Source organism: Rhynchophorus ferrugineus, unplaced genomic scaffold, assembly GCF_030347505.1.
Source record: "Rhynchophorus ferrugineus isolate W39M unplaced genomic scaffold, kcgeb_rfMv2 rfM7, whole genome shotgun sequence".
NCBI classification, from domain to species: Eukaryota; Metazoa; Arthropoda; class Insecta; order Coleoptera; family Curculionidae; genus Rhynchophorus; species Rhynchophorus ferrugineus.
In genome coordinates, this window is record NW_027472586.1 from 3,081,237 (window position 1) to 3,097,443 (window position 16,207).

Genomic DNA, 16,207 nt, shown 5'->3' on the forward strand with positions numbered 1-16,207 from the left:
ATCAATAAACGCGACAAAATGCCGCTTTTTAAGTGTGCTGGACGTCCTGGTGCGAGATAATAATAAGGCGACATACATCATAAATCATCCGGCCATTTGCAAATCAGAGATCGACAAACCGCCATTGTGATACAAGAGCCCCGTCTTATTTAGTGCCGTTCTCCGGATCAGTTCCAGACATTTTTTCTGTCGTCGTTTAATTTGATCCATTGAAATCCCCTGAAGAAAAATAGTCTGCGAAACACGTGAGACCGATTCTGTAATGACACAGGTACCTAATTGAAATGAAACGATTCCAATTCAATTAAATTGTAATACGGTTGTCATGCAAGACAAATTACTGCAAGCAATTGAAAAGGCAACTCTTTTAGCGGGCATCGATCAAGTCCTTTGTCAACTTTTTCTAGCTATAAAATCATTAATTATGCAAATCAATAACAACATATACATATATATATATATATATATATATATATATATATATATATATAAATAATATTTATTTATTTATATATATTTAAATTTTAAAAAATTGAGCAGTTAAATAGAACACTCTGTTTTTGTTTCAGACGAAAACGAGTGCAAATACAGACCTTGTGATGTATTTGCTCATTGTACTAATACCCTTGGGAGCTTTTCCTGTACCTGCTTTCCCGGATACCACGGAGACGGTTTTCATTGCGAAGGTAAGTGTTTAAGACTAATTTATATAAGCCAAATCGTAACTAGACGAGAAATACAAATCTATTTTATCTGTGTTTTATCTAATAAAACGCACAAGTTCCAATATCTATATCTGCAAGGTAGCTATAGTCTACTCAAATTTATTTAGTACATTCGTCATCTAAATTTATGACGTCAAAACGTTGCCATGTTGCCGCATCAATTTTACATACCTCTGACAACCAGACGACTCTGACAGGTTCATTCGTTTACGCTTTCGGACTAGTCAGACATCGTTGTGTATCTTTTAAGTCGAATAAAATTAGAAGGAAAATATTGTCTGATTCTAAAACGAATTTAAATTACAGTTATTAAAACATCTTCATGACGTATGTAGATAAAACTTTAAATAGACTATATCTACTCTGCCTTCACAAACTTTCTTGTCCAGGTAGTTTAAGATATTGTCGACATTTCTTTCTAATAATCTACAAACATAAAAGTGCAAATTTACTAAGTAAATAGTAATAGTAGTAGTAGAAAGAAGAAGAAAAAATACAAAAGAAAGAAGAAGAAGTAGTAGTAGTAATAGAAGTAGTAAATAGTAATCCAGCGATGTTTGGTTGGAGTCGTATGAGGACTAAAACACCATTTTCTTATCAGTAATTAGTAAATGTTAGATAAAACACAATTTGAATTAATTCATCATATACAGCCCATCAGAAAAGATGTTTTTTTGTGTAATTTGGGTTAGACTTCTATTGTGTTATTAAATATTCAATAATATTCAGACTATTCCTCATCATTAACCATTGATTTTTAAAAAAGTTGTCCCCAATTAAGTAATTTCGATTTCACATTCATAATTTCACAAAAAGAAAACCTTCTACATATAATACATTTTAATTTTATGTGAGTTGCAACTCTTTTTTTTATTATATTGCACTTTCTTAAAATTATATATATAGAATTATTTCTGACTGTTATTTCACCAAGTTATATTTAATGTTTTCTGTGTCACAACAACAATAACTAAAATTAGGGACATCTTTCCGAACATATAGATTTCAAGTGTCACAAAAACAATTAACAATCACAAAGGACAATTTACCGAAGATAACAAACAGCCATCAAATAGATAATAGTTATATTTTCTATACCGCAAAAAAAGAGCAGGATGGATGTAGTTGCTGTGGAGTAAATAATATGAAAAAACAAACTTAATGAAAAAGATACCCATTACGTCAGTGCCGTCAATTCTGCAACATGTGTGGTCTGATGAGTTGATTTTCCTTTTTTGTTCACTTAACGATAAGTCCTGAGGCATCAAAACATAAAAGTTTCTATTAACACCGTCGAATATCATTCAAATTTAATATAGTTTTAATTAACTTTTCTTTGTACCGGGAAAATACCATCGAAAATTTATTTATAACATTAGCCGAACAAACTTTAATACAGTAATACAAAAAAAACTATTTTTAATCAAGTTTATAAGATTATGTTATCAAATATATTATTATCAACTTCTTCATGTTGTCTTATTTTTAATAACTTAGTTTTTATATTAAAGTAAACTAAATGAAATTTGCAAGGTTATTAAATTTAATATCCAATAGTTTTCTTATTATATGTAACAGGTCAATTGAAAATTCCCCGGACTATCATAGTAAAACACATTTTTTTGTCAAAAATAGTCTTTTTATTCATCATAATTCCCTTCAAGGGTGATACACCGATTATAGCGACCCTCCAACTTTTCGACACAATTTTTTAGTACGATTTGTCCTTTGTGCTTCAAAATAGGCCTCAGTTTCGGCGTCATTTCTTCATTCTACGAAAATTTCTTCCCAGCGAGCATACGTTTGAAATCTGAGAACAGGAAATAGTCGTTGGGGGCCAGATCTGGAGAATACGGTGGATGAGGAAGCAACTCGAAGCCCAATTCATGGATTTTTGCCATCATTTTCACTGACTTGTGACACAGTGTATTGGCTTCGTGAAACAGCACTTTCCTTTTCTTCAAATACGGCCGTTTTTCGGCGATTTCCTCCCTCCAAATGGTCTAATAACGCTATGTAATAGTCGCTTTGGAGCGGGTTCATCGTGTGCAGTCCACTCGGATGAATGTCGATTGGACTTCGGAGCGAAATGATGGAGCCATGTTTCATCCATTGTCACATATCGATGCAAAAACTCGGGTTTATTACGCTTGATCATCTTCAAACACTACTCCGAATCATCAACTCGTCGTTGTTTTTGGTCAAAAGTGAGCTCGCGCGGCACCCACTTTACACAGAGCTTTCTCATACCCAAATATTCGTGAATGATATGATGTACACGTTCAGTTGATATCTTTAGAGTGTCTGCTATTTCATTCAATTTCAATTTACTGTCATTAAAAATCATTTTGTGGAATTTTTAAATGTTTTCATCGGTAACAACATCTTTTGGGCGTCCACTGTGTTCACCGTCTTCAGTGCTCATTTCACCACGTCTAAACTTAGCATACTAATCCTTGATGGTTGATTTTCCTGGGATAATGTCCGGAAACTAGGCATCAAGCCAAGTTTTTACTTCAACTGTATTTTTTACCTTCCTTTCCCTTTTCCCTTCCTTATACATTTTTTTCACAATAACAAAAGTTGCTTCACTCAAAATGCTATAATTCCAAAACTAATGATTCGACAGCTGTCAAATCTATACATGCATCTTTTAAGGGTTAGGGCTAGCTAAAAAATATATGGATTTAATTCTAAAGGTAGGAGTGTACGTTGTACGTTACTTTGAATTATTATGTTAAGTGAATCATTGTAAGCTTTTACAGATATTAAAGGATAATTCCGAACTTTGCTATACAGAACTATACTACTATACTATACCACATAACGCGAATTTTTCTTTAAATTCTCTTTTCTCCCTTGGGATAGGATAGGATGGGGTTAGAGGGCTTTTATTTCTTTTTACCTAACTATGCTATAATTTTGTGGTGCCGTTCCAGTAGTAACATCTTTCAGAATCTTTAACTAAACAGTAGGTACCTTTTTGTAATATATACAAGAACACCATCAGCTAACCAATTTAATCGTGGAATCTGATTTTTTTGGCAATTTTAATAAAATGTGTGGTGTGTTAAAGTGTGGTCAAGGAGCATTATATAGTACCATAAAAGTAGAATTAATGGCATGGTATCGCTCGACCGATTCCCGCAACAACGAACAGAAGAGCAGCAGCGTTCGCACCCGACAAGCCGTGCGGATCGATTATCCCCTTATCCATTAGCAGGACGTTGAGACGATCAATCAAAAGGATAATTAAAAGGTGATGGAGCGAGTCAATTTGTAAATTTCCGGTTTGTTGCTCTTGCACCGAGAGAGACATCAATACTTTGCCAGATTCGAGAGGCGCTGATCAGCAATTAATACGAATTAGTAACTTTAACAGCGTTGGTCCGAAGAAAAATCGGCGATTTTTATCATAACAGGATATCCTGCCACTCGTTAGTTCTGAGACTTTAACTGCAATGATTTGTCGGTAGGTTCTCGTTCATCGAGTATATTTTAAAAGAAAATTGACCTAAGAAGTGTGAATTAATTTTGAGGGTTTTTCTTGACTGAACTTTTTCATTTTTCTCTGGCTTCATTAAGTAACATATATATGATGAGATGACAATAGTTTTTCCCTGAGGATCAAGAAATTCGATATGAACATAGAAATTAAATGAATACTGCAATTTAATGTGTGAAACTGAATGGAGCTTTACTTGGTGAACATTCGGTGAGATGAGACTATCCATTTCCTGTTGGTTTGGTTTGCTTTGCTAATAATATGACCAAACTATTATAATATCGGGCAATCAATAAGAACTATCTGTACTTTATGAAAATCAGTAGAAAAAAACTTTCATCTCCTTGAAATAATATCTCTCGTAACCATCTCCAGATTACCAATTTTTCGATTCTAGTTATTCTGACATTATCACCAGCTCTAATATATACCATGGTCTCTACAGATGATTTTCGTACGATTCTTGACTCAAACTCATCACAGATTTCCCATCATGGTTTCAAAAGGTTTCATCTTCCTCGTCTTCCTATTGTTTCAGATGACATGTAAGGTATTAATCAACTTCATCAGACTCAACACTCTTAAATCATCGAATCTAACACTTACAGTGTATATTGATTTTTAATTTCCAACACCATGAGAATAATCTGTGGTCAAAACTAATAAGGAGAGAGACTAAGGAGCAATCATAGCCGTTTGGGGTTTCAAAGGTCTACTGAAGATAGAAGTGGTAAAGACTAGGCAGGTCTTGTACAAAAGAGATATTCTTACTCTGCCAGCTAATATTAGAATCACTATTTACCAAGAAAATGTCGTCTTTCCACAACTTCTTGACAGTGTTCAGTAGAGGAAATGTTACAATAGAGACTAAAAATTGACTATTCCAAGACCAAAACTTGAACAATGTTACAGTCTTACATCTATAAGCTTTAAGTATTTCCAATCTGATGCTTAAGACAAATTCGCCACGTTTATATCGACGAGATTATATTAACAACGAAGATGTTCAAGTTGTGCATCAATCAGCAATCAAAATCATAGAAAATTATCTGAAGAATAGAAAAATAACTCATCAATAGTGGCGATATTTGGTGAGGCAAGTGTTCAATCTCCTACTACACAACCATCAAAGCATTGGTTGATGGGTAGACGATCTCCCGGAGCACCGGATACGAAATGTACACCATCAAAAAAATCCTTTAATATTAATTCACATGCTCCAAATTCGGTGGAATTTCAAATGGGCGTTAAAGCGATTAAAAAATGGCCGAGCACGAGAAATATGATCTTGATCCAGCATCAGGATAAGTTACCACAACGATGCCAAATAAAATTAAGAGTTTCTCATTAACGGTACGGTATTTCTGCGCTATTTTAATAACAAGCGACGACTTCCACATCGACTATTAAACACTTTTATCTATTTTACGGCAACTATTACCGTCGGCAATAAAATCACTGTTTTTACGTTCCATTTATAACGTCCGATTCATTTCGCCCACCTCCGACAGCTCGGCCGGCTGAAATATAAATTATATCGCCGGTGGCGGCACGCAGGCGGTTTAATTGAATTCCTAAAACTTCGTAAATACGAATTTCAGCTCGAGGTGGACGTTTTACGTGGCGTGAGCCTTCACTCCCGGCCGGCTATCGGGCCAGCAAGGTCGTGACTGCGATCTAACAGATTGTCTTCCTATCGGACTTGTAAATGTTGAGCAGCGACGAGAGCGCGGCTGTTCGCTTCGAATTCGATATGATAAAAACGCATCTCGTTCGTTTTCTCCGGTTATTTACATGCGGATTTCGCTATTTATTATCGCGGATGAGGGTTAACGAAATATTCCTTTCTTTGGTATCTGTTATTCATTGTTAAACATACCATATAACATCTAAAATTAATATATCAACAATAAAAACATAAAAAAATTGATATCAATCATCCTCAACAATTTCGAAGACGCTAGCACCATTTTAAAGTCACTGCTTGATGTTGCTATCATTATAGTTTATTAAAATAATATTGCTAAGGGTCTCAGACATATATCCATTCCTGAAAATGCGAAATATCAATAGAAGCAACTGATAAACAACCTGTTCTATGATTCTGACATTTATTCGATAATTATAGAGGCGCCACCTTTCGATATTCATTACTTTTGCTGTTACACTTGAAGAAATCTGCTGCAAAAACATAAAAGAATTGATATCAATCATCCTCAACAATTTCGAAGACGCTAGCATCATTTAAAAGTCACTGCTTGATGTTGCTATCATTATAGTTTATTAAAATAATATTGCTAAGGGTCTCAGACATATATCCATTCCTGGAAATGCGAAGTATCAATAGAAGCAACTGATAAACAACCTGTTCTATAATTCTGACATTTATTCGACAATTATAGAGGCGCCACCTTTCGATATTCATTACTTTTGCTGTTACACTTGAAGAAATCTGCTGCAAAAACATAAAAGAATTGATATCAATCATCCCCAACAATTTCGAAGACGCTAGCATCATTTTAAAGTCACTGCTTGATGTTGCTATCATCATAGTTTATTAAAATAATATTCCTAAGGGTCTCAGACATATATCCATTCCTGAAAATGCGAAGTATCAATACAAGCAACTGATAAACAACCTGTTCTATGATTCTGACATTTATTGGACAATTATAGAGGCGCCACCTTTCGATATTCATTACTTTTGCTGTTGCACTTGAAGAAATCTGTTGTCAAAGCTTACCAAACAGTTTTAGAAGCTTTTGGTGATGCTGCTTCGTCATAAACAAGACAAGAAGAAAGAATTTCTCAACCTACTATTTCCAGCTCTCTATCGACATCGAATCGAACTGGAATATTCAAGACCATGCTATGTATGTGGTGTATTACGGGCTGCTAAATCCGAATGAATCTCTTAATGATATCCACCGACGTCAACCGAACAAAATAAATAACGTATTGTTGCAAAACAGACCAGAAATGGCAAGCAAACGACCCAAAGACATCGAATTACAATAGTCAGCCAAACGTTGCACCGCTATTGCATCTTGAATAAGATTTTTTACCACAGAGAATTATTTAATTAATATATATTGTGCGAATTTTTGTCAATAAATACCTTTTTGGCGAACATATCAACAAAAAAAAAAGAACTCGACTTGAAATACAAAAAAATATATTAATAATTTGAAAGAAATTCTAAATTATCCAAGTATAATAGGTTGCCGCTATACAATCAAGTACTTATGGGGATGTTCTACGAGAAGTAACATCAATAAAACTACTATTGTGGATACACTCACATACTACAAGAATAATAACTTAAATAGAGACATTCGGAGTCCAAATGTCATAGAGGAAATTAAAATATTGACAACAATACTGAACTAGCAGGCAGACTCTAGAGAACCAAACCGTGTTATCTTTTGTAATTGTGTAGTAAAGTGAACTGAATGGTAAAAACACTGAAAGGTACTAGTATATTTTATTTTATTATACGCCAAGTATAGACCAATAGGCCTTACTAGATAAGTATCTAGTTTTAAGTAACTGCAGAGACAAAATTGTAGTAAGTTACTAGTAGTAACCGTTAAAATTGCTCACTAAACTGAAAATAATATCACGTTGATAAGCTCAATATACCAAAACAAGTGAATGTCACAATATAATCATCATTTGTTGTCACAAATCTATGAAAAGAGCCTGATCTTTAGCCCGTCACAGCAGTAATTTACCAACAAGGCGCCAGATATAACATTTTTAACCTTCCCCACTAAGACGAAGTTACTCCATTATCCCGAAAGTGTTAATTGTGATCTTGATTGATGATACCAACATCCTGCTAATGCTCAAGACGATAATCGATCTGCAAGGCTGATCAAGTGCGAAAAGTTCGAGATCTTGGGTTCGCTATTATAACGATAAACCCGTTTATACTCTGTAATTAATCATTTATAATTTTGGCCGGTGAGACCAAAATATTAATTTACGTGATCTTGATTTTTTTCCACGACTCCCAGCGTTATAATTCACAACGATCAGATCAGTTGAAAAAGAAGTCCAATTATCATAAATTAGAATAACGAGGACCGCTAGATTGGCTGCACATGGGATTTGGATGTTAATTTTTATACGTTTCTTGCCCTTTTAACATAAAATCTGTCAGCATTTTATTTTAAATAAAATCATAAACTATATTATCAGCCACTTTTTTTTTGACTTTTCCATCATCAAGGAACGAATGGTACACTGATTCCAATCCTCCTCTAATATAATGATACCATTACCAATTCAGATGTCATCATTATCGCCAACCAATGTCAAAAATTGCTCTTAATTTGTTAGGATATCTTCATATAATGGCTTAAAGCAGCAACTCTGTTAAAATTATTTTTTACTTAAAGTACTAATGAAGAAATGCAACAGGAAAAACATTTCTGGTGGTAATTAGTCTTGAGTGATGACCTTGACACCTGCAAAGTTATTCTACTCTGTATTGTTAATGAATGAATGGATGTTACGAGGCGTCATAACTTCTGTACTGAAACCTAGTGATTATTCTTACATAACCGCGTAGTATTTTATTAGAGCCAGTAAAAAAATAAGTTTATAATATATGAGGTAACAAATCATTAAGCTGGACGATTACAGGTTTATAAATAAGCAAGTAGTATTGTTTATTTCTTTTTACAATTAATTTTTTTCTTGTAGGTATTAAATATTGATGCAGGTATATTTCACCATTGTCATCTTTGTTAGCATGCTTTCAGAGTGATTTAAAACCGTTGCTACTTTGTCCTTTCATCGAGCTAACAAGACATAAACAGAAAATAGAATTTTATATATATATTCTTAAACGAAACTTCAATGAATCCTCACTCATTCCTTTTAAAATAGATTATAATATAAAACTTCTCATATTAATTAACTCATATAATACAATTGATTGTAAAATTGATGAGCTTCTTGATGTTATAAGAGAGTTCTCCCTCCTATAATTCATTGTTTTCGAATTTTTTTTCATTTATCCATTCCATCGATCCACTTTTAAATCATTTAAGTCAACACCATGGTGATCTAGAGAACTAAGATCACCATATGTTTCAGAGAGCGTTCAGATCACCGAAGAACAAAACTAATTAATATCGACAATACAATTTTGAGCGCTCCATGAATTTAACTGTTAGGTTAGGTTGTCCAAAAATTATTTACGTTGATACTTTCACTCATTTCTCGCACGTATCTTTTGGAAATAAGGAAGACATTATTTGTTCTATGTCAATTGCTATATTTTCAACATTCCTACCAACTAATTGATAATTTGTATCTCGATCTCCAACTCGATTAATTGGGGAAATGCTTTAAGCACTCAACAATTTATTGTAATGCATAATAAATTAATAAAAATACGTTTTAGCACTATTTTAGCATTTAATTTTCTTGATATTTCATGCCTACAAACACAGGAGAGTAACAATCAAGGCAGGAGCTTTCATATTACAGAGTTTGAATGACACTCATTATTAATTACTCTTCGTCCAACTGGTAATTTTTTGTTTGAAAAATTTAACATTTTTAACTACTTCTCCTTACATTTATATTATTTACTGTCATCATTATAACAATCGTCATGTGAATATGCATGACAGGAGTATATAAAGATTCGTTGATAGTAAAAACAAAACCATTATAAGGACCAATGTTCCTGTGTTCTAGTAGCAATTTCTTCTCATTATCTACCACTCATTCGTAACATCTTGGTCACTTTGAACGGCCTGAAACTGGGCAAAATTACTGCCTGTACTCCGCAGGAATAGTAATTGAATTCGTGAAATGGCTTAAAAGGAATCACTGCTACATGTGGACGCTTTACATAACGCCAGTCTTCTTACCTCGGTTGGTTTTGGCCAAGCAAGGCCGCGATTGTGATGTAACAAATTGCTTTTCTATGATGCCGGTGTAATTTCAGTGTAATTTATTCAGAACGCGCAGGCTATCTATGCATATGTTAGTTTATTGTGCTGGAAGACATATAAGAACCGTAGAATATTTCCTTTTAGAAGAATAGTTTCATATATATACAAAGAAAGGATCAAAAAATATTTAATTAAAAAAATTCGTACAATATATAATTAACTTATTTTCTATCATTTTTAACAATTATTATCCATCTTTCTAGCGACATGACGATGTATCTGATAATTTTCTCTCGTGAATAATATATAGAGGGTAAACTTAATACATATAATTTCTTAACTTAGTGTTTTTAACAGGAACGCTATCGCCATTTCACTCCATTTCATCGGTTAGTTTTAATTATCATTACAGATATCTGTATAGACAATATTTGAATAGGAAGAAATTTCGATGGTTGAAGAAATTAGAGAAGAAGAAGAAGAAGAGGTTGAGAAATGTGTTTACATTAACGCAATGGTTTTATTATCGAATGTTTATGTTTTCGAGAGACTACTCCAATTATCTGAATATAATTGTTTTTTATGCGAGTTTATGTGAAACCTACGTCTTTTATTATTTTGTTGTTGTTGTGTGATCTGTATCATAAAAGGCATTTTATTCATTAAAGGTAAAATATTTAATTGTTCTCTATTAAACCTCTAATACCGCTAATTTGCAAATATTCTTTCTGAAATGCAGATGAGGTATGATTCAGTTCAATTTTCGATAATTTAACCACATCAATCAGTTTCCGTTAATTACATTTATATGACTAACTATATAAGTTTTATCAATTATTACTAAATTCGAATTATTCAACAAGATTCAACTAGTGCTAGACTGCCCAGTGACTGCGCGAAGAACCATCTATTGATCAACAGTAACATGACGATGTATCTGATAATTTTCTCTCGTGAAAATCTAAGAATAATATATAGAGGGTAAACTTAATACATATAATTTCTTAACTTAGTGTTTTTAACAGGAACGCTATCGCCATTTCACTCCATTTCATCGGTTAGTTTTAATTATCATTACAGATATCTGTATAGACAATATTTTAATAGGAAGAAATTTCGATGAAGAAGAAGAAGAAGAGGTTGAGAAATGAGTATAAAAGTTCTTATCTTTTAGTTCCTTCATACTGAAAGACGACTAAGTCTGTGCCTGTTAATATGTTATTTACTTGTTCCACAAAAAAAATGTATTGAGGCAACTTATAATAATTTTTACAATGTTAGTTTGAAAATTATGAAACGGATAATTAGAACGGTTAAATTGTATTATATAGGTTAGAATGGAGAAAACATACCAAAAAGTAATAATTTAAAGAACAGCAACCAGAAATTCAAATATATGATATATCGAGGGGTTAAATAGATAGCTTAAACATCTATTAACAATGTAAGAAAACAATCATGAGATACTATGTTCTTTTCTTAGGTTCATATATTTTACCCTGGTCTAGTTTTATGCCACTGTTTTTTCTTCTCAATTCTGTTCGATTGTATTGATTCATATTTATTTTATAACAAGTATTTTAACAGTTTCTACATGGATACAAATAAAACCAAACTATATTTCATGCAAATGTGAAATATTGCACCTCCGGCATATCCTCAATATCTATAAATCATCATTTCTCTGTAATTTCTTTCCTTCTCCATATCCATCACTAACATAATAAGTGGAATAACATTTAAAAATTATGTACTATACCGCTTTAGACACCAATTATCTGAAGTAATATGCTAAGAGGTTCTCTAGTCTTCTTCTCATCAAAAATTCGAGTCCAAAAGAACAAAAATAGCACAAAAAGTAAAAGTATCTCAACCGAAACGAAAAAATCCAGTCAAATTGTGAATGTTCTTCGAGAATTAGAGTTACATCCCGTCCACCAGCGACACCAGGAAGCTTTATGGGCCCGACTGAGCGAGAATCTGTTAGATTGTAGTCACGAACTCGCCTGCTGGATGCTAGGCAAAGGAACGGGCCTATGTAAAACGTCGGATGGCTGTAAAAAGCCATATTTACGAAGTCCCATGGGTTTGAGCGCCATTCCTGCACATTCAGGCTGCACGTTAACGTCCATTTCAAGCCGGTGAAGGCGTTAAGCAAAGTTGAAAGTTGAACGTTTCAGATAATTACCAGATTGTATGTTAACTATTTGATTTTAATGACCACCGAACTTCTTTTAAACGGTCGGTCGGATTTTGATGAATTTTTGTCTGTGTATTTATCGGGATTCGAGAATGATTTAGATTCACAAGTGGACCCGCTAGGTGACGCTGCCATCGGGTTTTAGCATTCTTTATACCGGGATCTCTTAAATATTTATCTTATAGTATTTGTTTCATTCATTGAAATAAGCCGATGTAACTGTTAATATAGAACGAATTACTGTTTTAATAGAGTCAATTTAAAAGCTTTAATGGAATAATTGTTATTGGATTAAAGGAAGTCACTATTGATATAATTGATTGGTGATACACATCAGTTATAGTTTCTAGCATTACGATAAATTTAAATATTTCATGATCTGATAGAAATGAATAGCGAACAACTTTCTTTTTGAATAATTATTATCACTCATTTCACCAAAATAGTGCCTTTTCTGTTGATACAAATATATTTTTCTGCTGGCTATTCAATCATTTGAAATCTTATTGACGCAAAAGTCCAGCTATTCTTTTTATTCCCTTTAACAAACTCCAAAAAATGTTCCGATGTCGATTGTTTGTTTTCAACACAATATCTTCTGATAAAAAAAAACAAACGAAAACTGGGACTATATCTCGAAATTTTGACCCTGGCTCATTTGTATTCATCGTTGTCGCCAACATTTCTACTTGATATTCACGCAAGCCATTCCAAGCGTTGAATATACAGTACTGCCGTCTGTACCTCCGTACAGTACGTATACCAGTCACTCGATATGAATCATAGGAAATGGAATGGATGTGTACGGATTGTTTTAAATGAATTTGATAGTTCATTCGACTCGATTGGTAACCATGAATACCTTTAGAGACAATATTTATTGTTTTGCTTGATTTCAAATGAAACGTTTCACTAACAAAAAGGTTATCCTAGGATTTCAGTTCAGTTCCGTTCTGTAAAATTTGATTCTGATAATAAAAGGTTTGTGTAAAATAGTATTAATTATAACAAAGAACAACAAGTAAACAAATATTTCAACAATGATTATTATTTTACAGTTTTAATTGCCTTTTAGTATGTGTTTAACATTAACGCAATGGTTTTATTATCGAATGTTTATGTTATCGAGCGACTACTCCAATTATCTGAATATAATTGTTTTTTTATGCGAGTTTATGTGAAACCTACGTCTTTTATTATTTTGTTGTTGTTGTGTGATCTGTATCATAAAAAGTATTTTATTAATTAAAGGTAAAATATTTAATTGTTCTCTATTAAACTAATGATACTAATACCGCTAATTATGCAAATATTCTTTCTGAAATGCAGATGAGGTATGACTCAGTTCAATTTTCGATAATTTAACCACATCAATCAGTTTCCGTTAATTACATTTATATGACTAACTATATAAGTTTTATCAATTATTACTAAATTCGATTTATTCAACAAAATGTTAGACCATTAATAGTACTAGACTGCCCAGTGAGTGCGCGAAAAACACAATGCCATTTGAATGAGTTTGTTTTTTCATTATTAATTAAGTCTGCTCTGGACACTGGGGCTGTTATTAACTCAAATTACCCTCCACACTAACTAAATTCAAAATTGCAATAAATTGATCAATAAATAATCCAGTTTTTCTGTTTAAACTACATTTTTCGTTGTTTATATTAAAGTTTCGATGGGTTTTTTCATTAATTTACCAATTATAAATATTAAAACGTTGACTTTCTCCTTTCAATCGCCGAAACAACAACGTTTCACGCCTGTTTGCATTGGATTCAACACCGGACGTAACATTTTTGACTTGGACGCAGTATCGAGACGTAACGTTTGTTTCTTTAACCGAAAAAAAAAACAAAAAAATCAACGGAGCGTGCTTTATTACACGATTCATGTGCAATTTTTTTATCCAAAGTGATAAATCAGCCGACTTCTGCCTCTCTGGTTGTTTTTCTCGTAGATATATTATGTAACGGTTCCAATAATTACCTCTGTGTATGTACCCACACGCACTCTAACTGTTCCACCGTTTTTTGACAAAATAATGTACTCTTAATTTTCATTAGTTCGCCTCAGAGCGAATGTATACCCCGTTGTTTATGACCAGGAAGTAGATCGCCGGTATCGGTCATAATATTTGTTTTAATAACGTATGGGGCATATCTATTTGTTCTACGGAAAGCAATAAATTGTTTAGATACCATTGACGTTCATGTATTGGTATTATATTCGGATATTTAATTATCGATCGAACTTTGATGGAAATTGCAGATCATGTTAGTGAAGCTACAGCAGTCAATTTTAGAAAATAAATCATCAATCAAGTTTCAAAACGAATTGTGGGATGCTCCGCTTTATCCCGATTGTAATTGTTGGTTTCAATGATTAAAAATTGCTGATTTTGACACAACGAAAGACGGCTTGGAGGAAAGAATAAATTGCAGGACCTATTGGAGGAAAATATCTCTCCCAAATATCTTAAGTATTGATGGAAAAAAAATGCAAAAAGTCATCTACATCGACACAGGAGCGAAATATTCATAGTCATTCAAGTTTTTCTAACAGTCGCTAGGCTAAAGTATGCAATGTTATGATTGGACACATATATCATTTTATTCTACTGACATCAAGCTTCAAAACAAAAAGTAACTCCTGGTATAGGGTGGTATCAGCAAGTTGTTGTCAATTGAGTAAATGTAATGGCGTATAATTACAACAAAGACCAGGAACAGTGAGTGACACATCGTCGGCCATACGTGGCAAAGTTCTACACCCAGTTTATTCTCCAAGTATTGAGCTGCCTTATCAATATCGTTCTTTCGACTCCATATCGCCACTAAGTCGAGATAAATTACATAAAGCGAAATATATATACTACCTATTTCTCTAACCAAATCCCAAGCGAAAAATAATCAGACTAAATAAAAAAAAACCTTATAATAAAACACTTATCAAAACACTATCCCGATCGCATTTATCGTTTTGTTTTCGTTTCGGAAACCACAAAAGGAATACAGAAATTAATAACGGTAAAGGGAAACGATGCCAACGTCCATCCGACATCTTATTTTCCTAATCTGATGGAACTATTGCGAAAACGATAAATTAACGTTTCCTTGTGTTGGACGTAAATCCGAGTCGGCCTAGAAAATGGTCGAGGCCTTCGAGGTCGTCTGAAATCGATCAAGAAACCACCGTGCTGATTCTGTATCGTTCCATGCACATTCGCTTCAATCCCATCCTCATAAACCGAAGAATAATCGAACAGAATCGATGATTGTTTATTTTTTCTTTACGGGGCACTTGTAACAGCAAAAAGTATCATGATAAAAGCGTTCTGTTACTGCAATCATGCTTTGGACCCAGCTAGACGTAACATTTTCCCACACCAACTACCAAATGAAAACCAAATCCCAATCAATGATCAACTCCACTCAAATCTTCAAGTTATTCGATCAATCAGGCTGTGATAGTGATCCAAGTTAACGTAGGTTGGTATTTTCCCCATTTTCACACAAAGTTAAAGCATCTTTGCAGCACCAATTTCCAATCAGCTCTTGCCACTTCTATTAACTTCCGTGACTGAACCCTAGCCGTTAAACTAAAACTGGTAAAACTCTCATCTTCTACCAAATACAGACCAAACAATATAAATCCCCGCAGAATCATTTTCTGTTGATTGATATAAAAATAGTTTCTTAATATCAAATATAATGATTGTGAAACTGATTAGAATGACTTTTTTTCAGTCAATTATAAAGTTTATTTAGACTTTATCTCGTCTGCATTAGTTCTGTCGATCTTCTGGCTTTTTCCTAAATAAAATCCCTTCAATGATATACATTTGACGGCAAAA

General features: G+C 33.3%; 1 protein-coding gene across 11 annotated transcripts in view; it reads left to right on the forward strand.

Annotated features, from left to right (window-relative positions):
* Nucleotides 1-16,207, forward strand: part of dpy (fibrillin-like protein dumpy) — a 254,407-nt gene that overhangs the window by 109,126 nt on the left and 129,074 nt on the right. For all 11 annotated transcript variants that reach the window (XM_076409337.1, XM_076409339.1, XM_076409338.1 and 8 more), the window contains exon 5: nt 570-686. In XM_076409337.1, coding sequence (XP_076265452.1) covers nt 570-686 — 117 coding nt within the window. The remainder of the gene's footprint in view (nt 1-569; nt 687-16,207) is intronic.